We start from the raw sequence: 19,594 nt of genomic DNA, 5'->3' as shown, positions 1-19,594 counted from the left end.
ACCGCGTACGGCTCGCGACCACGATGTTGCCACACGACGATGCCGGTACGCCCGTATCGCAAACAAAACCTGCAGCAACTTCTAGAAGAGGTCACCACAGCGCGCCTTTACCTACCTACCTCCCTCCTCCGCTTCGCCTCGTTTCTCCTTTTTTTCTATTAAGTTCAGCTAAATATATTCTTCTTATGTGACCTACTATATTTAGAAAGATATGTGGAGGCACCTAATCACGTTGCATATTATTATTCTTATAACGCAGACACATATTCAGGGTCCCTTCGAGTTCGTCTTAAATGTAGTCTACTGCATTTAATATTCGATTCGGTTCGCTACTGGCACTTTCCGATTCGTATTCGGTATCAGAAGTCGCTATTGCACTATGCAGGATAGGACTCGCGTCCTATCTTGCAATATATTGGCAACACTAAGTGAACGGCCCGGGCGAGGCTTTAAATATCGCTGTTACCACTTGACTATTTTCTTTGTAATATTCTAGGCCTTTTGATAGAGGAAAAAACAGAATTTTCTTAGGAAAGATTTGCGTCATGTAATATGCCTTCGGGCCACATCGCTCACATATTTCAATGTGACCCCAAGCAGAAACACCGTACAAACGCGGTGTCTTTTTATAGACAACGCATAAGCGTTAAATACTGTGCTGTCAACAGACGTAGACGAATAATTTAATATTAATTGCCATCAGTCTTAGATATGCGATTGAGAGTGTCATGGAATATAGGAGCCACCATGTAAGAATAAGCACTATACAGTTGCGGATGTTAGCCCTATAAATCTGTAGTATATCCGCGAAAATATACTATATATAGTATGCTTTCGCGTAATTTTTTCTTTATTGTTCTTAATGTGAAGATTCAGTCAGGTATACATTAAAGCACGCATTCAGAACATAATGTAAACATCTACCTGCAAGCTGTTATTTCTAATTGTGCGTCGTCAAACATTCACGGCGAAGGCCTAACACTGCGGCGGCAAGAGTCGCTTGTGTCTACAGCACAGTGCCTATGCAATCCCTAGCAAGCACACAGCGAGCCAGCGAAGCGCTAATTGCTTAATTTCCAGCTACTCACGCGTTGTCCACAATCTCGACCAGCCCCTGATTCGCCTGGTCCAGAGCAGAGGTCACCTCGAACGTGTTGCGGCTTAAGTTGCGCACACTGAACATGAAGGCGCTTATCACATCCACTCCGGCACGAAAGCACCATTCCGACAGCTGAGAGAGAGATAGAGAAGGAATAAAAGGTGCGGTATTGTCATATAGGAAGCGGTAGTTTATCGAGAACTAGAGAGATTTATCTGGCTGTACGCCTGTAGCATGCCATTTCAAATGGTAACGATGAGAAGTGAACTATACATATGCATATGCAGCGCGAAGCTACTTGGTGACGCCATTTTATCTCGCTGAGATCATTCTATCGCATGAAGGTTAAGAACTACTTTATATATTACGTGCTGGGCGCATAGGCGGTACCAGTTCACGTCAATGTGTGTGTCGCATCTCAAGGCGTAATCGCGATAGTGTATTCAGTGCAAGCATTACAGGACGCTGCTTTGTAACGCGAAAACGCCCGCAAGTTAATTTGGATAGTGTTTTCGCTCGGTACAATACGACGAATGAACGCCGCCCGCTAGCTCTGCCCTCGAGTGAGGCTTTAGTGAAGCGGCCACAGCACACGCCAGTCCGGTGCACCACAACGTGAAAGCACTTAATCGTGCAGCGCAACGGTGACACGACCCATACGACGAAGACGATTCGGCACAGATGTTTACGTGCTTTTTTTTTTGCTGAACGTCATAGAGTTCTGTTGAATTCACTGGGAGGGGATAAGTCGGCCTCCATGCGTGGCCTAAATCGGCACTGTCAATTAGAAGGGGGACATCTGTTGCAACAGAGCTGTTGGCCTAGTTTGTGCTTAACTTGTATGTTTTACCTTTGCGGCAAAAAGCAGGTGTTCTAGAAGGGGGACGTAAATCGAGACACACACACAGACGATGTACGGACAGGGGAAGCGCCATCTGTTCCGACTTTGTATCAGGTCTTCTAACATTCGCCTGTGTACTGCACGCCATCTGCACCTTGAAGACATGCACAGAATCGCGTGTCTTCAAGCCACCGTGGCGTGTGTCCCGGAGAGTTAGTTTGCGAGGCACATTGTGCGTGACTGCGCAAGGTGCACTGAACCCAACCCTGGCCTTTTACCTCCCTTTGCTGACCGCCGTTCAGGTGGCCACAGACTACACCAAAGAGCTATGCTGCGGTTGGTCGTAATTTCCTCCTCTTCTTTTCAAAGCGAAGCTTTCTTTGTGAACTCGCCCATACTTCCGTGACCATGGCTGCAGCTTCTTTCTTGCCGAATGTAGCTCAAGCGCAGCAGAGCATTACCATGCCTACTACCATTGCATGGTGCTCTCACTACTGGCCTTGTTTTCTATGGAATTAGGTTCCACAGAACCTAATTCTATAGAACTTAATGAGTGGCTTCGTTTTTTAGACGAAAAGATTGAAAGAATATACCCTTCAGGTAGACTACAAGTTACGTAGTCTACCTGAGGTTACGCTCAAATCTAAACTCAGACTTCCTATTCAGGTGAAGCCGAATGCAAGCAGTGCAGACCTGTCAGAGATGTCTGAAAGCGATATCGCCGTCCTATTATTTTTCTGCTTTCAAGCGTTGCAGCAAACAGAAGAGCTAATAGATTCTCAGACAGAAGTTTCAAACCGTGACCGCACTGAAGTAGAAGGACCAACGACATAAAGACAGAAATATTCCAGGGAATCGTAGCACCCACTGAAAAAGAAATTGCCGAGTCTAAAGCCTGCACTAACATGGTTAGTGACGTGAATGACGGAACTGAAAACAACTATCAACTGATATCGTCGCCTTGGACTTGAGAGCCGCGTCCAAGGCACAAGAAAGACAAATTAAAAGCAGCTCTCGTAACCACAGTAATACTGAAGGAGACTTTGTACAGTATGCAGGACACGCGAACGATGAAAATAACACACGGTCTGACAGCGTCTCTTATAGAACAGTCCAGGCAGTGGCGTAGCTAGGTCGCCTGGCACCCGGGGCCCTTAGCTCTTCTGTCACCCCCTCCCCCCGGTGTAGTCGAGGAAGGCGAGGATATCGAGAATTTTCGGGTGTCTTCAGACGTATATGACACCCCCCCCCCCCCCTACTGGCCCCGTGTACCCGGGGCCCACGGCCTCCCGGCCCCCCCTGTTGCTACGCCACTGAGTCCAGGTGCCCTCGAAGACCTCATTTTCACCGAGGAATCACAGTGCCGTCCAGGCAAAGGAACACGTGCACACCGTAGTGATGACTACGATGTCTCACGAATGAACCAAAGCCAAATTTATTCCGGCCAGTACAGGTCGCGATAACAGACGGCCGATAGTTGTGTCATCACCGTAGAGGAGCATCACCCGCTCATCCGTCTCTCTCTGTCACAACTGATAGCTTGACAATGACGACATCCTGCGCGACAGGAGCAATCATCAAAGGGCTAAAGCATGTAATAAAAAACTACCTATGCAGATATCCAGGAAAGCAAGAACGCGAAGGCATCAAGGAGCAAGGGCCCCAACACGCCAATGCCTGAGCGTCTATGTAAGCTCACCACGGAGCTAAAACATCAGAAGGTACCCTGTTTGCAGTATTCTTTAATGATGACGCAGGGTGAAACAAATATTTAATGGCATTACCAGAAGGACCAAGCACCGACTACATACGATCGAGAGTCACCGCCTAGTGCTTAACATTGAACGACATCGGCTGACTCCTGTTCGCATGAACACTGGAATTACCGCTATATCCCACCCCTGCTTTTGATAAGAGGAAAAGGAGCAGGCGTGCATTGCTTCGTACTTGGATCACAATAAGAATTATCTTTGACGTAGTAGTTCTGCGGAAACCCGGAAGGTGGAGAGAAGTAATAAATAAAGGGAAGATCAGACATCCACCCGTTCGTAGCAATTGCTACAAAGGAAACCCATACGGGTTCCTCGAAAGAAGAGCCTCATAGTTGAAGAAAAATTCGTCCTGGTCCGGGACACGAACCCGGGACCACCGCCTTTCCAGGGCAGCCGCTCTACCATCTGAGCTAACCAGGCGGCTAGCAGATGGCAGGGTGAAGTCGAATTTGTCGACAACACGAAGCAAAAGCAAGTGTTTGACGTAGTAGTTCTACGGAAACCCGCAAGAATTCCTGTCATAAAGCAAATTTTTCTATGCCTACATTCCTATGCTTTGATATTTTGGCTCATCTGGTTGATCAGTCTTTCGCCGAGTAAAGCACAGTTTTGCTATTGCACTATCTACAGGATCGGTCCTCTCTAGTCGGCGCAACCGACCCTCAGTAACATAGGGGACCAATCACCGAGACATTTCGATGTGCGGTTACGTGGGTCACGTGGTGGGGGGGCCCTACGCGTCTTACCGTCTTCACTGGCAGACAGATAAATCGCTACGGTGCAAAACACTGTGCCGAATATGATCAGCTGCACGGCATTTTGTTTAAAACCGCTTCACAAAAAACTTCGCTTCTCGGATTCGGACATGTGGGTTGTATCCACATTTATTTATTCTGCTATTTCAATAAACAGCCGTTTACTACGGCGCACCCACCTTGGTGTACTTGTACGCTCCGACCGCGTACGCCCGGCGCAGGTCGGCGCCGGTGGCCCTCGAGAAGCGCCGGTGACCGTCCGGCACCAGGCACACGTGGCGCGGCACCACCCCCAGAGACACGAGCCACACCACCGCCCTCTGGCAGCTGGCGACGAGGTCGCACCACAGCGGACTCGCCCACTGCTCCAGTTCTTCGGTCGACGGAATCTCGGCTCCGTCGTCCTTCCTGACGCCCTGCGTGCCTTCGGCGGGCGTCGCTGTTCGTCGGGAAACGCAATGCAATCGCATAAAATCGTTGGACGCGCAGAATACGTCCTGCTCCTTCTCCGTTGGGAGAGTAAAAACTGCACCAGCTGACATTTTTTTCCCTTTTTTTTAACGAGTCAAACGTTCTCTTTATTACGATCAGCATAGGGAGTCACTTGCTAGAACCGTATGTAACGAAAATGTCTAAAAGTATTATAGCTTGTGCTTTGCAACCTCACTACCTACATGCCATAATTTATTAACGCTGTGTAGAGGAAAAAAGCCATTACTCATCATGCATAAGCCACCTGGACTGACGGCACGGTTTTTTCCGCCGCGCATGATGCAATTTCAGCCCAATTTAGCTGCCTGCGCGGCGTTTGCAGGCGCGTATTCTGCTGTACGCTTGTTGCATCGCTTGTTTCAAACTCGAGCTTGAGCGGTCGAGTTTGCATGAGCTCGCTCTGCCATAACTAGGCGTAATATATTGAACTCAAACCGGTGCTCATCAGGAGTTATAAGGTCATGCCAGTGTGCGAGTCGTTTCAGAAAATTTGCGCTGACTATAGGTCGGGGCGGCCCTGCGTTTGACAAGTATAGGGTCCAGAAATGGTGCGACGAGGTTCGGCTAACAGAGGCAGAAGGACACCCAACACCTATGACCAGGGCGGAACATGTCTGTGCGCATAGGAAGCACAAGCGGAGGAGCCTCAACCATCTATGCGAGGGTAATCTCGGGTGCCACACAAGCGATATTTAAAAATTCCGTAAAATATAAAAATTATCACCCTGTGTAACTCCTACACGCGTCGAGCCACTTAAATTTGTAGAATCTCGTTGGTCAATCTGTGGAAACATACTACACACACAAAATCGCTTTGAGGCGAATGAAGTAAACTGAGAATTACAGCCTCACGTCCTTGCTCAGACGAAGCGTAATTAATACTTCCAACACGACTCTGCCAGAATCTTTATATTTTGTTTTTAGGTAAATTACCTTCTTTCCGTCAGGCTGACAGAGATTTTTGATCTCTGACGTACATAGAGAACAAACAAATAGACATACAGGCCGCAACGAAACAAAAGAAATTGGCGCGGGCATCTGTTTTCCGCGTTAGGGAAGCGGCTGCACAACGTCAACATCTGTTATACGTCGCGCCATTCTAAGGAATGCCTGCCACACGCTGTACTTTGTTTTAAACATCGTGTCTGACGTCTGACAGTGACGGCTTTTGTGAAAAAAGAGTTGAATCCGCCGCTCACCCGTTCCTGCTGTAATGTTCATCCGGTCTCCTGTCCGCGATGCCTGCGTCGAAAACTGGCGTCCTCTCCGGGTGGTCGGCCGACTTGCCGCTCGACTGGAGGTGTATATTTTTTTCGGTGAATTACAAGTTGGCGTTGCCTGTTTCTCCACGCCCGCAGTTCTCCTCACCCCTCCGGCCGTCACCTACAAACCCAGCAGGCGGGCGAAGTAGCACGCTGATCCTGGCTGTGGCGACGCTGGAATTGAGCATACAATACAATATACAATACAATATGCCTTTATTTCCATAAACATACAATTTATGGGGGATTTAAGGAAAACGTTGCTCGCAGCAACTTGACGGGCCTTAAACCCGGTCTGAGCGCAGCAGCAGAAGGCACTGATTCAAGGCAAGGTTACCTTAGCGTTGGATACCGAAACCGAGCGAAGGTGCACACCGCGTGTCGCCGAATGAAGAAGCCGCGATCCCGTCGTGGCTTGATTTAGTGAAAATCGGCTCTTAAGCGTACTGTGGGAGAGACTCGATCACACCGTCCAGAAGCCTGTTTTAACCCCAGAAGCGGTATCAGGAGACCACGTAAACGCATGCGGCCGCATGTTGTATTGGGGAATGCTAACGAGACCGACAGTCAGCGCACACCCGAAAAGAGGCAGAAGAAAAAAAGCGGAAAGGCTGTGTTTCGTGACCCCGCACCGCCGAAGGCAGAAAGAGAAATGAAATTTAAAAAAAAAAAACGTAGCATCTCCTTGGGGACTTATCTGAGTGATGCGTAAACATTTCGGAGTAATGCCGTGGTGTTGAGCGCTCACACACAAGGCTGCTGGTGCTTCAGCACTGCTCAGGGGCTGCAGTCGTCTTGGCGTCCTTGCCGTAAATGCGACAGTGCTGCGGCGGCACGAACTGCTGCGGAAGGCGACGCAACGTGAACTGATGAGGCGAGCAAACTACACGGCAGGTGGCGGCGCCAGGTGCGCTGATGACGTTCCGATCCCAAGCCGCGGCTGCTGCACAGTTCTGACTTAATAACGGTGCACCTATAGTGCCTGCCTGATTGCGCGCGTCGCGTGGTCAAGGAGACGCGATCGTACCACTTCTCGCGCGTTCGTAGTCGTCGTCTTCCACAGCTGGCTCCCATGCCGCTAATCATGCCGGCGTTCCCATACTGCATCTGGCCGCGTAATGACGTGTTGCTTTAAAAAAGTGAAATGTGCTAGCTGGCGCGAAAATTCATCGCTGGAACCAAACGCAATCTGTTTGGAGACTGCCCACGAAAGTAGATTAACCTCGCAGCCTCTGGGTGTGTGCACCGGCGAGTAAAAAAAGCATTGCTTCGCATTCTCAATGACAATTGGCGAGAACTGTATTACTTTGAATTCCTTTGCGTGCGAGGCGGATAAGAAAGATTCCTGCACTCATTTCTTAAAAGTGGAAAATTATAACTATAAAGTTATTGTTCTTCAATGACATTGCTAAAATTCCTAACACGGAGTACAGGACAAAGAAATCGTTTTGGCTGTTTCCGCATAAATGATACACTGCGATAAATTGTCTGCACATTAGTGGCAAATGTACTTCCGGTCATACAGTTACATTAACTGCATATGAGACATAATAAAATGAGTGTGCTTATCACCTGTAGTATCTCGCAGAGAAAAATTGTCATCTAATTGAGCCTTCACTAAGCGCAGCCTACACAAAGACACCATCGAAAGAAATGAACATGCAAAAAAGTGTTGTGTGTGTGTGTTTGCGTTTATGCCATGGACAGTCTTGTGCCACTGTTCTTAGCCATCCATGAATTATAAACTCACTCACGCTTACAATGTAGTAACGGAGGCTCATTTTTCTTTCGACTCCAACATCCAAGATTCTACTAATACTAGTTCCCTCGTTTGGACTCTGTTGTCTCTGGGCTGTTACGGTTCACTTCGCGCGACAATGAATGGAACAGATGCCAACCGCCTGTGACACGGTGTGCCTAACCATCACGCTTGTCGACATGAAGAGAATCGTCCATCGGGTGTGTGCGACGGCATTATGCGCGGGATGTGCAAAACCTACTCCCATTCTGTCCTACATTCTACCCCTCTACGCCAAGGAATGTGGTTTCCCTCCCGTGCCCCTCTGTGTGGGTTGACCCGATCGATGTGTCCTGACAAGGCCCTATACCGGGAAGCAGCAAAGAATGAGGTTGCCCGGGTGGTGGACGGTATAAGAAAGCCAGCTAGCTGCCACATGTGGTCGCATCTTAGTCCATGCATGCAGGTCCACGTACGCTGAACGTTTCTGTATTGCCTTGGAGCGCCATACTCACCCGTGATGCTGTATTAAGCTTCTATTATTTATTTTTACGTCACCTCGCCTTCTTTGCCAAACCCTCTCCGAGTGAAAGAGTGAGATAAACATTTATTGAAAAAAAATTAAAATAAGGCACGATGGTTGGGGCCCCTATTCCAGAGCCCCACTGCCACGAACAGTTCGCGGGGATTGGTGCAGAAGAGCCAACTGGCTCTCCCGACCCTCGTCCGCAAGCCATGCCTCCCACTGCCTATCCCTCATCTGTGGATGTTGTATTATGGGGCTGTCTATGTGCGGCGGCCTCTTGGGGCATTCCCAATTGATGTGTTTTAGTGTGGGTGTGTCGGTGCACCACGGGCACTCGTCAGTGTGTATTCTGTGTAGGTAGTGCAGGTTGGGGTATGTATTCGTCTGAATACGACGCGAGTTCCTCTCCTGTTGGCTGTTTAAATCGGAGTGAGGATGTCCAAAACCTGGGTCGAGCTCCAAGCAGACACAATTGAAGGTCGCAAAACCCCGTCTCCATAACAGGACGTGCAAATCAACAGTGAATGTGTCACCACTGGAAGTAACATCCAGGACCAAAGTCCTCACGAGGTATTTTTCTGAACACTTCAACTAGAACCGTGACTTGTTGATTTATTGGACTAACTTTTGTTCCAGCATTTTTTGTTTGCATGTTTGTCATGGCTTCATCATTTCTTTTTTCAAGAAAATGGACAATAGAGAGATTATTGGTCTGCAAGCTGCCCACGCCAAGCCATAAGAAGCTCAAGTCACCATAATGACAACAAGTCCTCTCAAACTATGTGCCTGACCATGAAATGTTTAAATGTTTACCAGATAGAGGAGTGTGAGTGCTATCGGGAAAGCAACAGTGTACAGTTTTGTATTGTACCGAGTGGGAATGCTAAATTTTTACGCACAAGCTTACTCGCTTTTAATAGCGTTTTGTGACAGACGCACACGTTATAACATGTTAAATCCCAAGTTGTTTCTTTTCTGGTCATTATAGCTATGACGACCAGAACAGAAACAATGCAGCAGGCTCCTAATTGCTAATGCAAAAATTCTGTCATCTGCTCTTTGCAAATCAGCTTGACGGGCAATGCCACCAAGTGTCACATGCTCCCCGACAACAGTAACTTTTACATGAAGATGCAAATAATTTGAAAACGGTCAAACACACCCAATGCAATTTTGATGAAATGATGCTTCATGAAGACTGAAATTCTGGCAATCACTGTTCACTTTATTATTTTATCTTTTATTTAGAATACCCTCAGGACCATATGGCATTAAAGAGGGGCGTGGTTACAAGGTAGTAGAGTAAAGTAAACAAACAAACAAACAAACATGCAAGGGCAGTGAGTTGTGGTAAAATAATTCTCTTGGTTATACATCAGCTAACGTTTTTCGAAAAAGTTTGTTATCGGTGACCGAAAAGTTTTATGAAATAGCGACAGACGGGCCACTTTGCGGCGGTTAGCTACTGGAATAAGTGCTGGGTTAGTTTTTATTGAGGCTGTACTCACATTATGCTTATAATTAGAAATAATGAAACGAGTAGGGATATTTTTTACTAGTTCGAGTGAAATAAGATTGGCGCAACTGGGATCGCATATTGCAGATCCATGTTCAAGTTGCGAGCATATTAGAGCCTTTTAAAGCTGCAGTTTCAACGTAGACGTTGCTATAAAAAAGTTACACCGTAAGTACCAGAGCATATGATTGGCATTGTTAATGATTTAATCCATATTAATGGTCCGCTTTAGGTTATTTTCAACGTGTACAGCAAGATATTTATTTGTAATGACGAAATCTAAGGGAATGTTGTTAAGATGGCAAGTGCTTGGATTATAATTAGATATGTATACGCGCATTATTTTAAATTCCTAATTACAAATGGTTCATCTACAGTTCGCATGAAATCAATCGCTAGGCTAGCCCTGCGCCTTGAGAGATAGCTTGAAAAGGTACGTCCACACAAGCGGCCTACTCCACACTTCCCAACCAGACAAATCACTAAGAACAATTTTGTTTCTCTATTCAAACAGCACAAGACAAACCCAAACATATTGTGTGTTCCCAAAAAAGTTTTTGAAATATGTTTGGAGTAAGTTTGGCTTAACATTCAGCCGATCAACAGTGCACGAGCAAGGGAAGCATCATCATGCGAACTTGTGTTCTTCATGGCGCTCACAATTATGCTTGCTCGTTGAAACGTTGGCTCTAGGCTGATGCTTCCCTTGCTCACCTCTACAACGCAGTTGAAGTGATATTCTCCTCGCAACTTCTTTGCTTTATTTGAATACCAAAACCGATATTTTTTTCAACATCAAACCCTAACTTTCGTTTCCAAGGATCAGCGTGCATTATTTGGGCTTGCTAATATGTTTATTTAGTGTCCTTGTTTATCCACGCAATCTTTGCGGAAGTCCGTGTAGGCACTGTTGTCACCATAACTTTCCTTGGTTTCCTATGGTTACCCCCCTTGTATCAAAGCCTTTACTATCACATTTGAACACTAAATGTACAGCAGAAGTATCAAGAACAGACAATGTGTGCTGTAGAATGTAGCATAACGTTTTTTTCCCCTACATTACGTGCCTCTCGCTAATGTGTTATGAAAAATAATGACACATTGCAGCTAGAGGTTATCTTGCTGATTGTACATCTTTGCCACGCACTTTTTATAATAATAATAATAATAATAATAATAATAATAATAATAATAATAATAATAATAATAATAATGCCTTTATTGCCCATAATCAAATCAGTACATTCATACAGGCCTGTCAAAGCCTTTGAAGGCTCGATCTGCAGTGCCTGGCAGGTACCAAAACCATACACGGTACATTAATAGACCAGTTATACGCAGCGAACTCAAGTATAGCTCACCAGAAAAAAGTTGCTAAAAGTTATACAGCGTTTATGAAAAGAATTTTCATTCAGCAAAATGAAACACAGAAACACAGCAATGCGTGTGAACAAAAATGACCATGAGATAATGGATAACCATACACCAGTCTGACCGTCATGGTGCAAAGGACATGCACAATCACGTGCACGAACGCAAGCAATAAGGGTAAACAAAAGGAACAAATACGCCTTTACAAACAGATACGCCTTAGCAGTCTCTTTAACTTGTATTTCGTTTTTGCACAGAAGTTGCTGGGGGGTAATTTATTGAAGTCGGTTCGAACATAATGGGCGCGAGCTCTAGGGCCGTACCTTGTGGAACAACGTGACCTCCAAAAGGGGTCCCTGGGCCTTAAGCAACGGGAAGGAGTGTACGAAACTAGGAATTCACTGGACCAGGAGTGTTTTAAAACAACCGTTTGCATTAAAAAATCGTTGAAATTCGGCATCGGAAGTATTTTTAAACGGTCTGTGTCAGCATTCAGCCTCAGATAATATGTTTTTATTGCATTTATCCTGTTATGCCAGCGGACAGCACAGTGCCCGTAAATTGTTATTCCACACCGGAGTAGACTGTAGCCTAAAGCGTGTGTTATTGTTTTCCTTACCGATAAGGGCATGTAACATCTTATATTGTACAGTAGACATGATACAGCGCGAACTTTATACAAACGTAAGCAAGATGGCTGTTCCAAGAAATGTCGCTCTCAAGATATAAACCAAGATATTTTACAACAGATGAGTACTGTAATGGTCTACAAGAACAAGATGAACAATCTGAACTATGCAAAACAAGTGGATAGCCAAGGGCTACCTTCCTCAAAAGGTTATGGAAGCAGATTAATTGCGTCTTAGATACATTTATAGTAATTAGGTTATTTCGAAACCAATCTATAGCTTTTGTGGCAGCAGACAAAAGAAGCAATCGCATCGCAGTAGCTGTGAGCAGAAGTTACGATCATCGTGTCATCGGCGTATTGATAAAGAGAAACGGGTATCATGCTAGAGAGGTCATTTACAAAAACATTAAATAATAACGGATTATGTTTCTTTTTTTAATCTAGCAGAAATCGTCGCACTCAAACAATATTCTTATAGTATGAAACACGTCAACAAGCACTGTACGCAACTACAAGTACGAGGGTAGCCCAGCATAAATATCGTCTGAAGCTTCACTCTCCCTGCTTTAGTGGCACGCCGAACACTACGAGAAAACTTTGCTCGATTTCAGCTTTGAATTCCAATAAATAGATGGCTATCTGTTTTCCTGTATGTTGTAAACTTAGTGACTGAAGCATTAAGTCCACCTGACCTGTACGAAAATTGTGAGCATGTACTGCTTCATTCACCACTGACAATAACAGTGTAATAAACCATTGTTTCAAGTGCTTTATTTTTGCCAGTTGAAGCCTCTCGGTCACCTGACGACATAATAAAGATATCTGTAGTCATGTTAGAGTGCCGTATACACGGATTCCGCCCGGAAAGCGGCGACAAAACGCCCAAAAACCAGCAAGCAAACAGCGTGACAAGCCCCACCCACCGCTACCGCAAAGGCTGTATTGGTCACTACGTAATGATGACGATATTAGTATGGATGGATGGATGTTATGAGCGACCCCTTTGGAACGGGCCGGTGGGTTGCGCCACCAAGCTCTTGTTATTTTATTGTCTTTAGCCCCACCAGCCGCTACCGCAGAGACCGTATTGGTCACTACGTAATGATGACGATATTAGTAAGGATGGACGATTATTCTGAGCGACCCCTTTGGAACGGGGCGGTGGATTGCGCCACCAAGCTCTTGTTATTTTATTGCCTAATGTCCTACCTTTGTTAAAAAAGAAAAAAAAGGAAGAAAACCCATACTGAATTCTCATGACCAAAGTTTCTGAACCCCTATTGTGAACTTTAATTTTGTACGCCTCCGTTGTTTATCGTTTCAATACTTTTCTTCCACCAACCATCCAATTGCCCCTTACTAATCTCTATTGCGGACATGATTACTTTACCCCTTCTATCGCTCAACCCAAGGGCTTCAATGAGGCCGGTTATTCCTAAATCGACCGCCTGGCAGATATCTTCACATTCTAATGCAACATGCTCCATCATTTCCCGAGCTTTACCGCAGCAAGAACATGCTTCTTCTTCCTTCTTATATCTCGCCTTATAAGTGAGTTCTCTAAGGCCTCCTCACCTCGCTTCGAAAAGTAATGAACTTCCCTTTGAGTTATCATAAATTGTTTCTTTCCTGATTTCGTTTTTTTCCTCTTAAGTAGTTACTCGTGACAGGTTTCTTTTCCATTGCCTCCACCCATGACATTATCTCAGCCTCTCTTACTTTCCGCTTGACGTTCTTTGTTGCTGTGTTGCTCACTATGCAGGCCACAAACTTGCTGGTAAGCTTCCTAGTTATTTTCCTCCACTGTGTTTCAATGTTCTTCCTGTACAAATACCTCAACACTTTCCCAGCCCATTTACTTTCTTCCATATTCCTCAGCAGTTCTTCATAAGAATTTTTACTCTGATTACTCTTAATTTACGACATCCGTGGACATTACTGCTGTCTTGCTACACTGCGCGCAAAGAGTGAAGGGACATAATTTTCGAAAGCAAAGTGACGAAAAACCGTAAAAAAGTATTAAAAATTATCTCAGCTAATGGGCAAACACTGCATTGACGTCCGTTGAGGAAACTACAGCCTGCAAAACTGTCACCACAGGAATAACTCAGTGCGCAGCCTACAGCGTTTGTTCAAAGTTTCAAAGAAGCAACTCGTAGAAATGCACATGCTCGCGATTTGCTTATATAGGGTGGCCCAGCTAACGTCAGCCAAGCTGTTCAACAACAGCAACAAAACACAAGATTGAAAAAAAAACAAAGTGAAAGATACAATCTTAGGTCGTACGGTGTTTGGTCGCGAGACATACGTCGTGAGAATGCGCGACAGATTTGTTCACGCTCGACACGGCGTCAATTGGCCCCCGTGTAAGTCAGGAATATATTTATGCTTGGGGGACACGGCCGCAGTAGCCTGTCGAAGCAAACCAAAAAAGAAAAAGGGAGAGAAAGAGAGAGAAACGCTGTATGCTACACCAACACGTGCGTCCGAGCGAGCCCCAGGAGGTATCAAAATGTAAGTCTCAATGAGACATGACCGAAAGGTTGGTCGTAGAGTAGGTAAATTTGACGGCAGGGGACTAACTATCGCCAACATATAATCGAAAACTGCATCGCGCCTTAGCCCTGTAAAGGGTGCACCGCCGTAGATATGGGCACGTTGAGGCAAAGCTGCCATACGGCAGGTTTTGGGGAAGTAAAGCGGGTTTGCATAGAATACGTAGGGCTCACGCGAACGAATGCTGTCTGAAAGGCAGCTTCAGTAAAGCTTCAGTGGTGTCCACAAGAAGCGAAGATTGGTCGCAGCGTAGCTAAAATAATGGTAGGTGTGCAATCGTCGCCAATGTAAAGTTGAATGTTAACCACATTCCACTATACCCCTCTAAAGGTGCACCACAATGGGTAGACGTATACTGAGGCAAAGTTGCCGTGCGGAACGTTTTTGGGAGATAAAATGTGTTCGCTCGTACTTGGCAGCACTCGCGCGAGGCACTGGTATGTAAAACGACGAATCGGAAGTGAAATGACGTACACAAGTGCCAACTTTCAGCTAAACCTTAATTTCTGAAAAAAAAATACTACTTATTCATGAAAAACCATGCGCATGAGCCCTGTTAGAAAGGCTTAAACGGCGAAGGAAAACGAACGAAATCAGACCAGCAAGAGACACAAGTTGTGGAGGAGGGGAAAAAAATTCTAGAGTTAAGGTAACCTGCCAGAATTCGCTTGTCGGTCATCGCCTACACATGTGAAACCTAGACTGCGCAATTCTTTGAATGTTAGCATTTTTTTCCGATTTTATTTCACCATTTATGCGATGATAAATGGTTCAAGAACATGCCTTTTGATGTATAAATAGTAGTGTATCAGAAATAAAGCTTCAATGGGAAGTTAACGCTTGTGTACATTGTTTCCTTTCTAACGAAAAGGAAGCGTATGCCTTTTGATCATCAAGGTGGTGTTGGAGGTCCCACTGACCGGCGAATACGAAATAAGAAGTAAAAGCGCTACTGAAAAAGTCCCACATTCAAAGTTTCGTTAGTTTAAGTGGGCGAAGAGGAATTACATATAACTTAAGTATAACAGCAAAATAAAACAAACTGCACCGCTGATTGGTACGCCTAAATTATTTTTGTGCTTTTCCGCGTTTGGCAAAATACAAAACTGCCACACATGGAAGCGACGTTGGTTCAGCAGGAAACAGAAAGCGTTGTCAAAGTTTCCGGCCTACTTGGTGCAGTAACATATGTGGATGAAAGGGAGAGAAAGAGATACATGTGCTGGATGCTGGATGCTGATGTGTTAGTCTGGCTGTTCACGTGACGTGCTACTCCAGGTGCTGGGTGATGAATATGACATACTATACATCGATAAACACTTAACAGCACATACACTTACACCCACGGATATATACGTCATAGAGATATTTACAAAGTCTCGTTAAGGCTCGTGGCCTGCAATGCAGAGGTCAGCAGAGCTCTTTCGTTGTGCGCAGCGCGCAGGTGGTGCTTTGCCATGGGCCGAGAATGTGCCGCAGTTCTAGGCTCGAGTCCCATTGAAGGTGTAGTGCCTCCTTCAGAGACTGCCTCTCTGACGCGTAGGGGCACAGAGACAGTCTGTAGCTCTGTCGTATACCCATGTAATTTCCCAATCTTGTTGCTGCTTGTTGCCCATTCAACACGCTGCTCATACCCATAATGGCGGATTGACCGAGAGATGGGTGCATTACTCAGAGTTATAATAGAAAATAAATTTTGAAGACTTCTATAGAGCAATAAGGGCTGTGAAGGTGAAATAACATGTTAAAATGATTGTCATTATTTTTGATCAATTGTCGAAAGGCAGTGGATATTGGCCGGAAGTCGACTTGAAAGGACACCGAGACCGGTCGACACCAGTCTGTGTTTTAGCATTGTATTTAGCCTACTTGTTCCGCGCCTGCCCTGTTTGCCGTGTTAGTGGCATCATATTACAGTAAAGCAGTTTTATGCAGTTTTATTGCCCAACCACGTGTTTCCGGAGACCAGGAGCCGTTCCATGTTGAGGATGTTAGCAGCGTGGACGCGTCGGAAGAACGTTCGCTGCCGAATCACTTGCTCCGGATCCGATCTGCCGCTGCCGTAGGAAGCCATTAGACGGTGCCTCTCCTTGATGGCCTGAAATCGTCGGTAAAACCAACGCTTCAATAACAGCCACGCGAATTCATTTATTGAAGCGAATCCTTCCTCGACACTTTCACCCACATTGCAGGCAGTGCCTCGCAGTGTAAGCGACATCTCGGCCTTCGGGGTATGTGCCACTGAGTAATTATTTAGGTCGCTTGGTATTTGCCTATTCTTGACCGATCACCCCGAACATGCATGTTCCACTGTGGTACATAAACCTTACAATGTATCTATAGATACGTGTAGTGTTTCTGTGTGCCCCTCGCCCACCTTTCACCAATTCTTTTCCCCTTCGACCTGCATTGTACACAGCCTTCGTTCACGTGGCAGCGGCAGCTAACTGCTTAACAGGGGATGAGGCGCGTGCACGCATCATCCAATACTGCCGCTGCCACCTCGCCAACTCAAAACAAGCTTCGCGTCATTGAGACTCCAGCATTGCGTTGGATCTGTCTTTTTTTATTACGATGTCGTAAATGATGAGCAACAAAAAATTGTGCAAAGGTCATAGACGATGATTGTCATTTGTAAGGGAATGGCTGAACGGTTATTGAAATGCATTCGCTTTTTTTAAAAGCAAAGGATGCGCTTGAATGCGCAACTATGTTGCAGTGAGGATATACGGGCAGAGTTATTATCGCCATTGCCTAATTCCGTATGGGACAAAGCACATCTGTCCTTCTCCTCTCCCGCCGCCTGGGACTTCTCTCTAGCCACCCCAGAGGGGGGGGGGAGATTACGGCTATCGTTCTCGAGGCACTGCACCCCAGCATCTAAGCCTTCAGCATAGAACAGTTGCTTGGGCCGTGGAATAAGGCATCGCAACAGCGATCAGCGTTGAAACCTTCAACTAGCCTTCTTTAGTGGAATTAACATTGTACGTATGCATTAACACTTTGTATGTCCTTGTGTGCAATATTCACGTCGCAGCATTCTGTGTGGGTTAGAGACTGATCACAGCGATATTTTCGCTATTGACTGTTGTCGATTAGGCATAATTAGGGTATTTATTTTATTCCCTGACCGTTTGTTTCTTTCTTCTATCACCTCATTTTATCGCCCTTTGCTCATTAGGAAATCCATTGTTTGTGACGAAACCGGCGACACGACAGTTGCCAACATTCCTAATACAATGTCAATCAATCAATCAATCAATCAATCAATCAATCAATCAATCAATCAATCAATCAATCAATCAATCAATCAATCAATCAATCAATCAATCAATAAGGCGTCCCAAAGCTCTCGCGCGACAACAAAGGCGTTGCAAGGAGCTATAACAGCTGGAGTTTAGGGACGAACGGGCCTCGCCAATCTGTTACGCGAGACTTCTCACCGGCGCCTTTGTACTCCGCGGTGATAATCTGACCCCCGCCGATCATTAAGCAAACGGGAGAATAAAGTCGAGGTGCTTTATCCTAGTTCGCTTAGTACTGAAGTTTTCGTTACGTAGGCTACTGTACGTATAGTCGCCTTTCCACCGTTCTTTCGTTCCGAAAACTTTCGCAAGGAACTGTGCATATTCGTAACTACAGATCGCGGTCAGACAGCACCGCATAGCACGCATGCGCACCCGTATGGCCGGCCAGTGCAGCTGGAAGAGGATCATGATTCGCGCCCAGTCCAGGAATCCCATCGCGGGCCACTGCTTGGCGTCCAGGTGGAAGTAGGCGTAGTTGCACTGCAGCACCTGGAAGTCGCTGAACCGCTGGTCTCCCCCCGACCGCACCAGCAGGTCGGCCTCGGGACTCTCGGTCAGCGCCACGTACTCGTCCAGGAACTCGCCGGTCAGGTCCCTGTTAAACAACGGCTAGGCTTAGAAGGTCTCCACTGTTGTCGCCACGTAGATTTCTCGGCGAGGTATTGCAGTAACAGAGCATCAGGCGACAAACGCGCGTTGATAGAGGAAGGAATTAAAAAAAAGTGAGTAAGCGGCAGAAAGTCGGTTATAAGAGCCAACTGGTTCCCTATATGTCATTATAAAGTGCTCTTTTGTTATCTAGCTTTACTGAGTGTTACTGTAGGTCCAAAGTGCCCCGTTCTCTTCGAGTGTGCGAAATGACTGACACACCGGGATCTAAGACAGAATACCTTATTGATTCCACACTTCTATAGGCAGCTGTCCAAATGACACTTTTACTACGTTATCGTCCTCGTTGGCCGGTCATGAACGATTTATTTATAAGAGAAGAAGAGGTTAGAGCGAAAGGAATCCACGCATTACACAAACGCACGAACACGAACAAGACCGCCAGAGATACGAACTGCAATCCAAGTAGAAAGTATCGAACTAAATTTAAATTTTATGAGTTTACCGTGCCAAAAGTGTACAGTATGTGTAATGCAGAACGCCGTAGCAGAGGGCTTCAGATAATTTTAACTACCTGAAGTTCTTCAACGTGCACTTAAATATATATGCGCGAGCGTTCTTTAGTCTTTTTCTTTTTTTCGCATTTCACCGCCCACCGAAACGCGACTGCCGTGGCTGGGTCCGAACCCGCAACTTCGGCAGCGCAGTGCCGTAGCCAATTAGCTACCGTTGCGATGCATCGGGGCTGGTGTTCACAGTGAAGCGTCTCCAATCGCCGACCAATGATGATACGCTTAAGAGAAGTATGGAAACTATATGGAACATGAACGGTACGCATTTTTTGTAAGATGTCTCCCCCGGAGGAAACGAAAGCATGGAAGCTGAAATAAAGCAATTGTGCCCTTTATTTTTTTTTCCGTAGAAACACTTCCATCAGTTGTGGGGCTCTTCATAGGGAAGTGCGGATTCAAAACCCGTATTATTCAGTGCTTCAGTAAGACTGCGGGCCACAAATTTAACCATATCAGTTACGATCACCCTAGTTTGCTATTTGTTCTCTCTCTCATACATATATATATATATATATATATATATATATATATATATATATATATATA

At 45.7% G+C, this 19,594-nt stretch overlaps 2 protein-coding genes and 1 long non-coding RNA gene across 5 annotated transcripts in view; 1 reads left to right on the top strand and 2 right to left on the bottom strand.

The window, feature by feature from the left end:
• LOC139050085 (uncharacterized) overlaps positions 1 to 7,219 on the bottom strand; it is a 31,625-nt gene extending 24,406 nt beyond the window's left edge. The window contains exons 1-4 of one of the 3 annotated variants that reach the window (XM_070526288.1): positions 6,970 to 7,219; positions 6,159 to 6,395; positions 4,647 to 4,906; positions 1,089 to 1,231 (exon numbers count right to left, since the gene is read on the bottom strand). In XM_070526288.1, the coding sequence (XP_070382389.1) occupies positions 1,089 to 1,231; positions 4,647 to 4,906; positions 6,159 to 6,180 (425 nt within the window). In that variant the 5' untranslated portion in view covers positions 6,181 to 6,395; positions 6,970 to 7,219. The remainder of the gene's footprint in view (positions 1 to 1,088; positions 1,232 to 4,646; positions 4,907 to 6,158; positions 6,396 to 6,969) is intronic. The other 2 variants (XM_070526290.1, XM_070526289.1) reach the window with 2 other exon arrangements.
• Positions 1 to 19,594, top strand: part of LOC139050086 (uncharacterized) — a 174,409-nt gene that overhangs the window by 91,080 nt on the left and 63,735 nt on the right. The window lies entirely within an intron of this gene.
• LOC139050084 (isoprenyl transferase-like) overlaps positions 16,487 to 19,594 on the bottom strand; it is a 26,620-nt gene continuing 23,512 nt past the window's right edge. Inside the window, exons 6-7 of the mRNA XM_070526287.1 lie at positions 18,240 to 18,462; positions 16,487 to 16,657 (exon numbers count right to left, since the gene is read on the bottom strand). Of these exons, the coding sequence (XP_070382388.1) occupies positions 16,487 to 16,657; positions 18,240 to 18,462 (394 nt within the window). The remainder of the gene's footprint in view (positions 16,658 to 18,239; positions 18,463 to 19,594) is intronic.

The sequence above is a fragment of the Dermacentor albipictus genome, chromosome 9 (genome assembly GCF_038994185.2).
Source record: "Dermacentor albipictus isolate Rhodes 1998 colony chromosome 9, USDA_Dalb.pri_finalv2, whole genome shotgun sequence".
Taxonomy (NCBI): domain Eukaryota; kingdom Metazoa; phylum Arthropoda; class Arachnida; order Ixodida; family Ixodidae; genus Dermacentor; species Dermacentor albipictus.
This window is presented reverse-complemented; position numbering and strand designations above follow the sequence as displayed.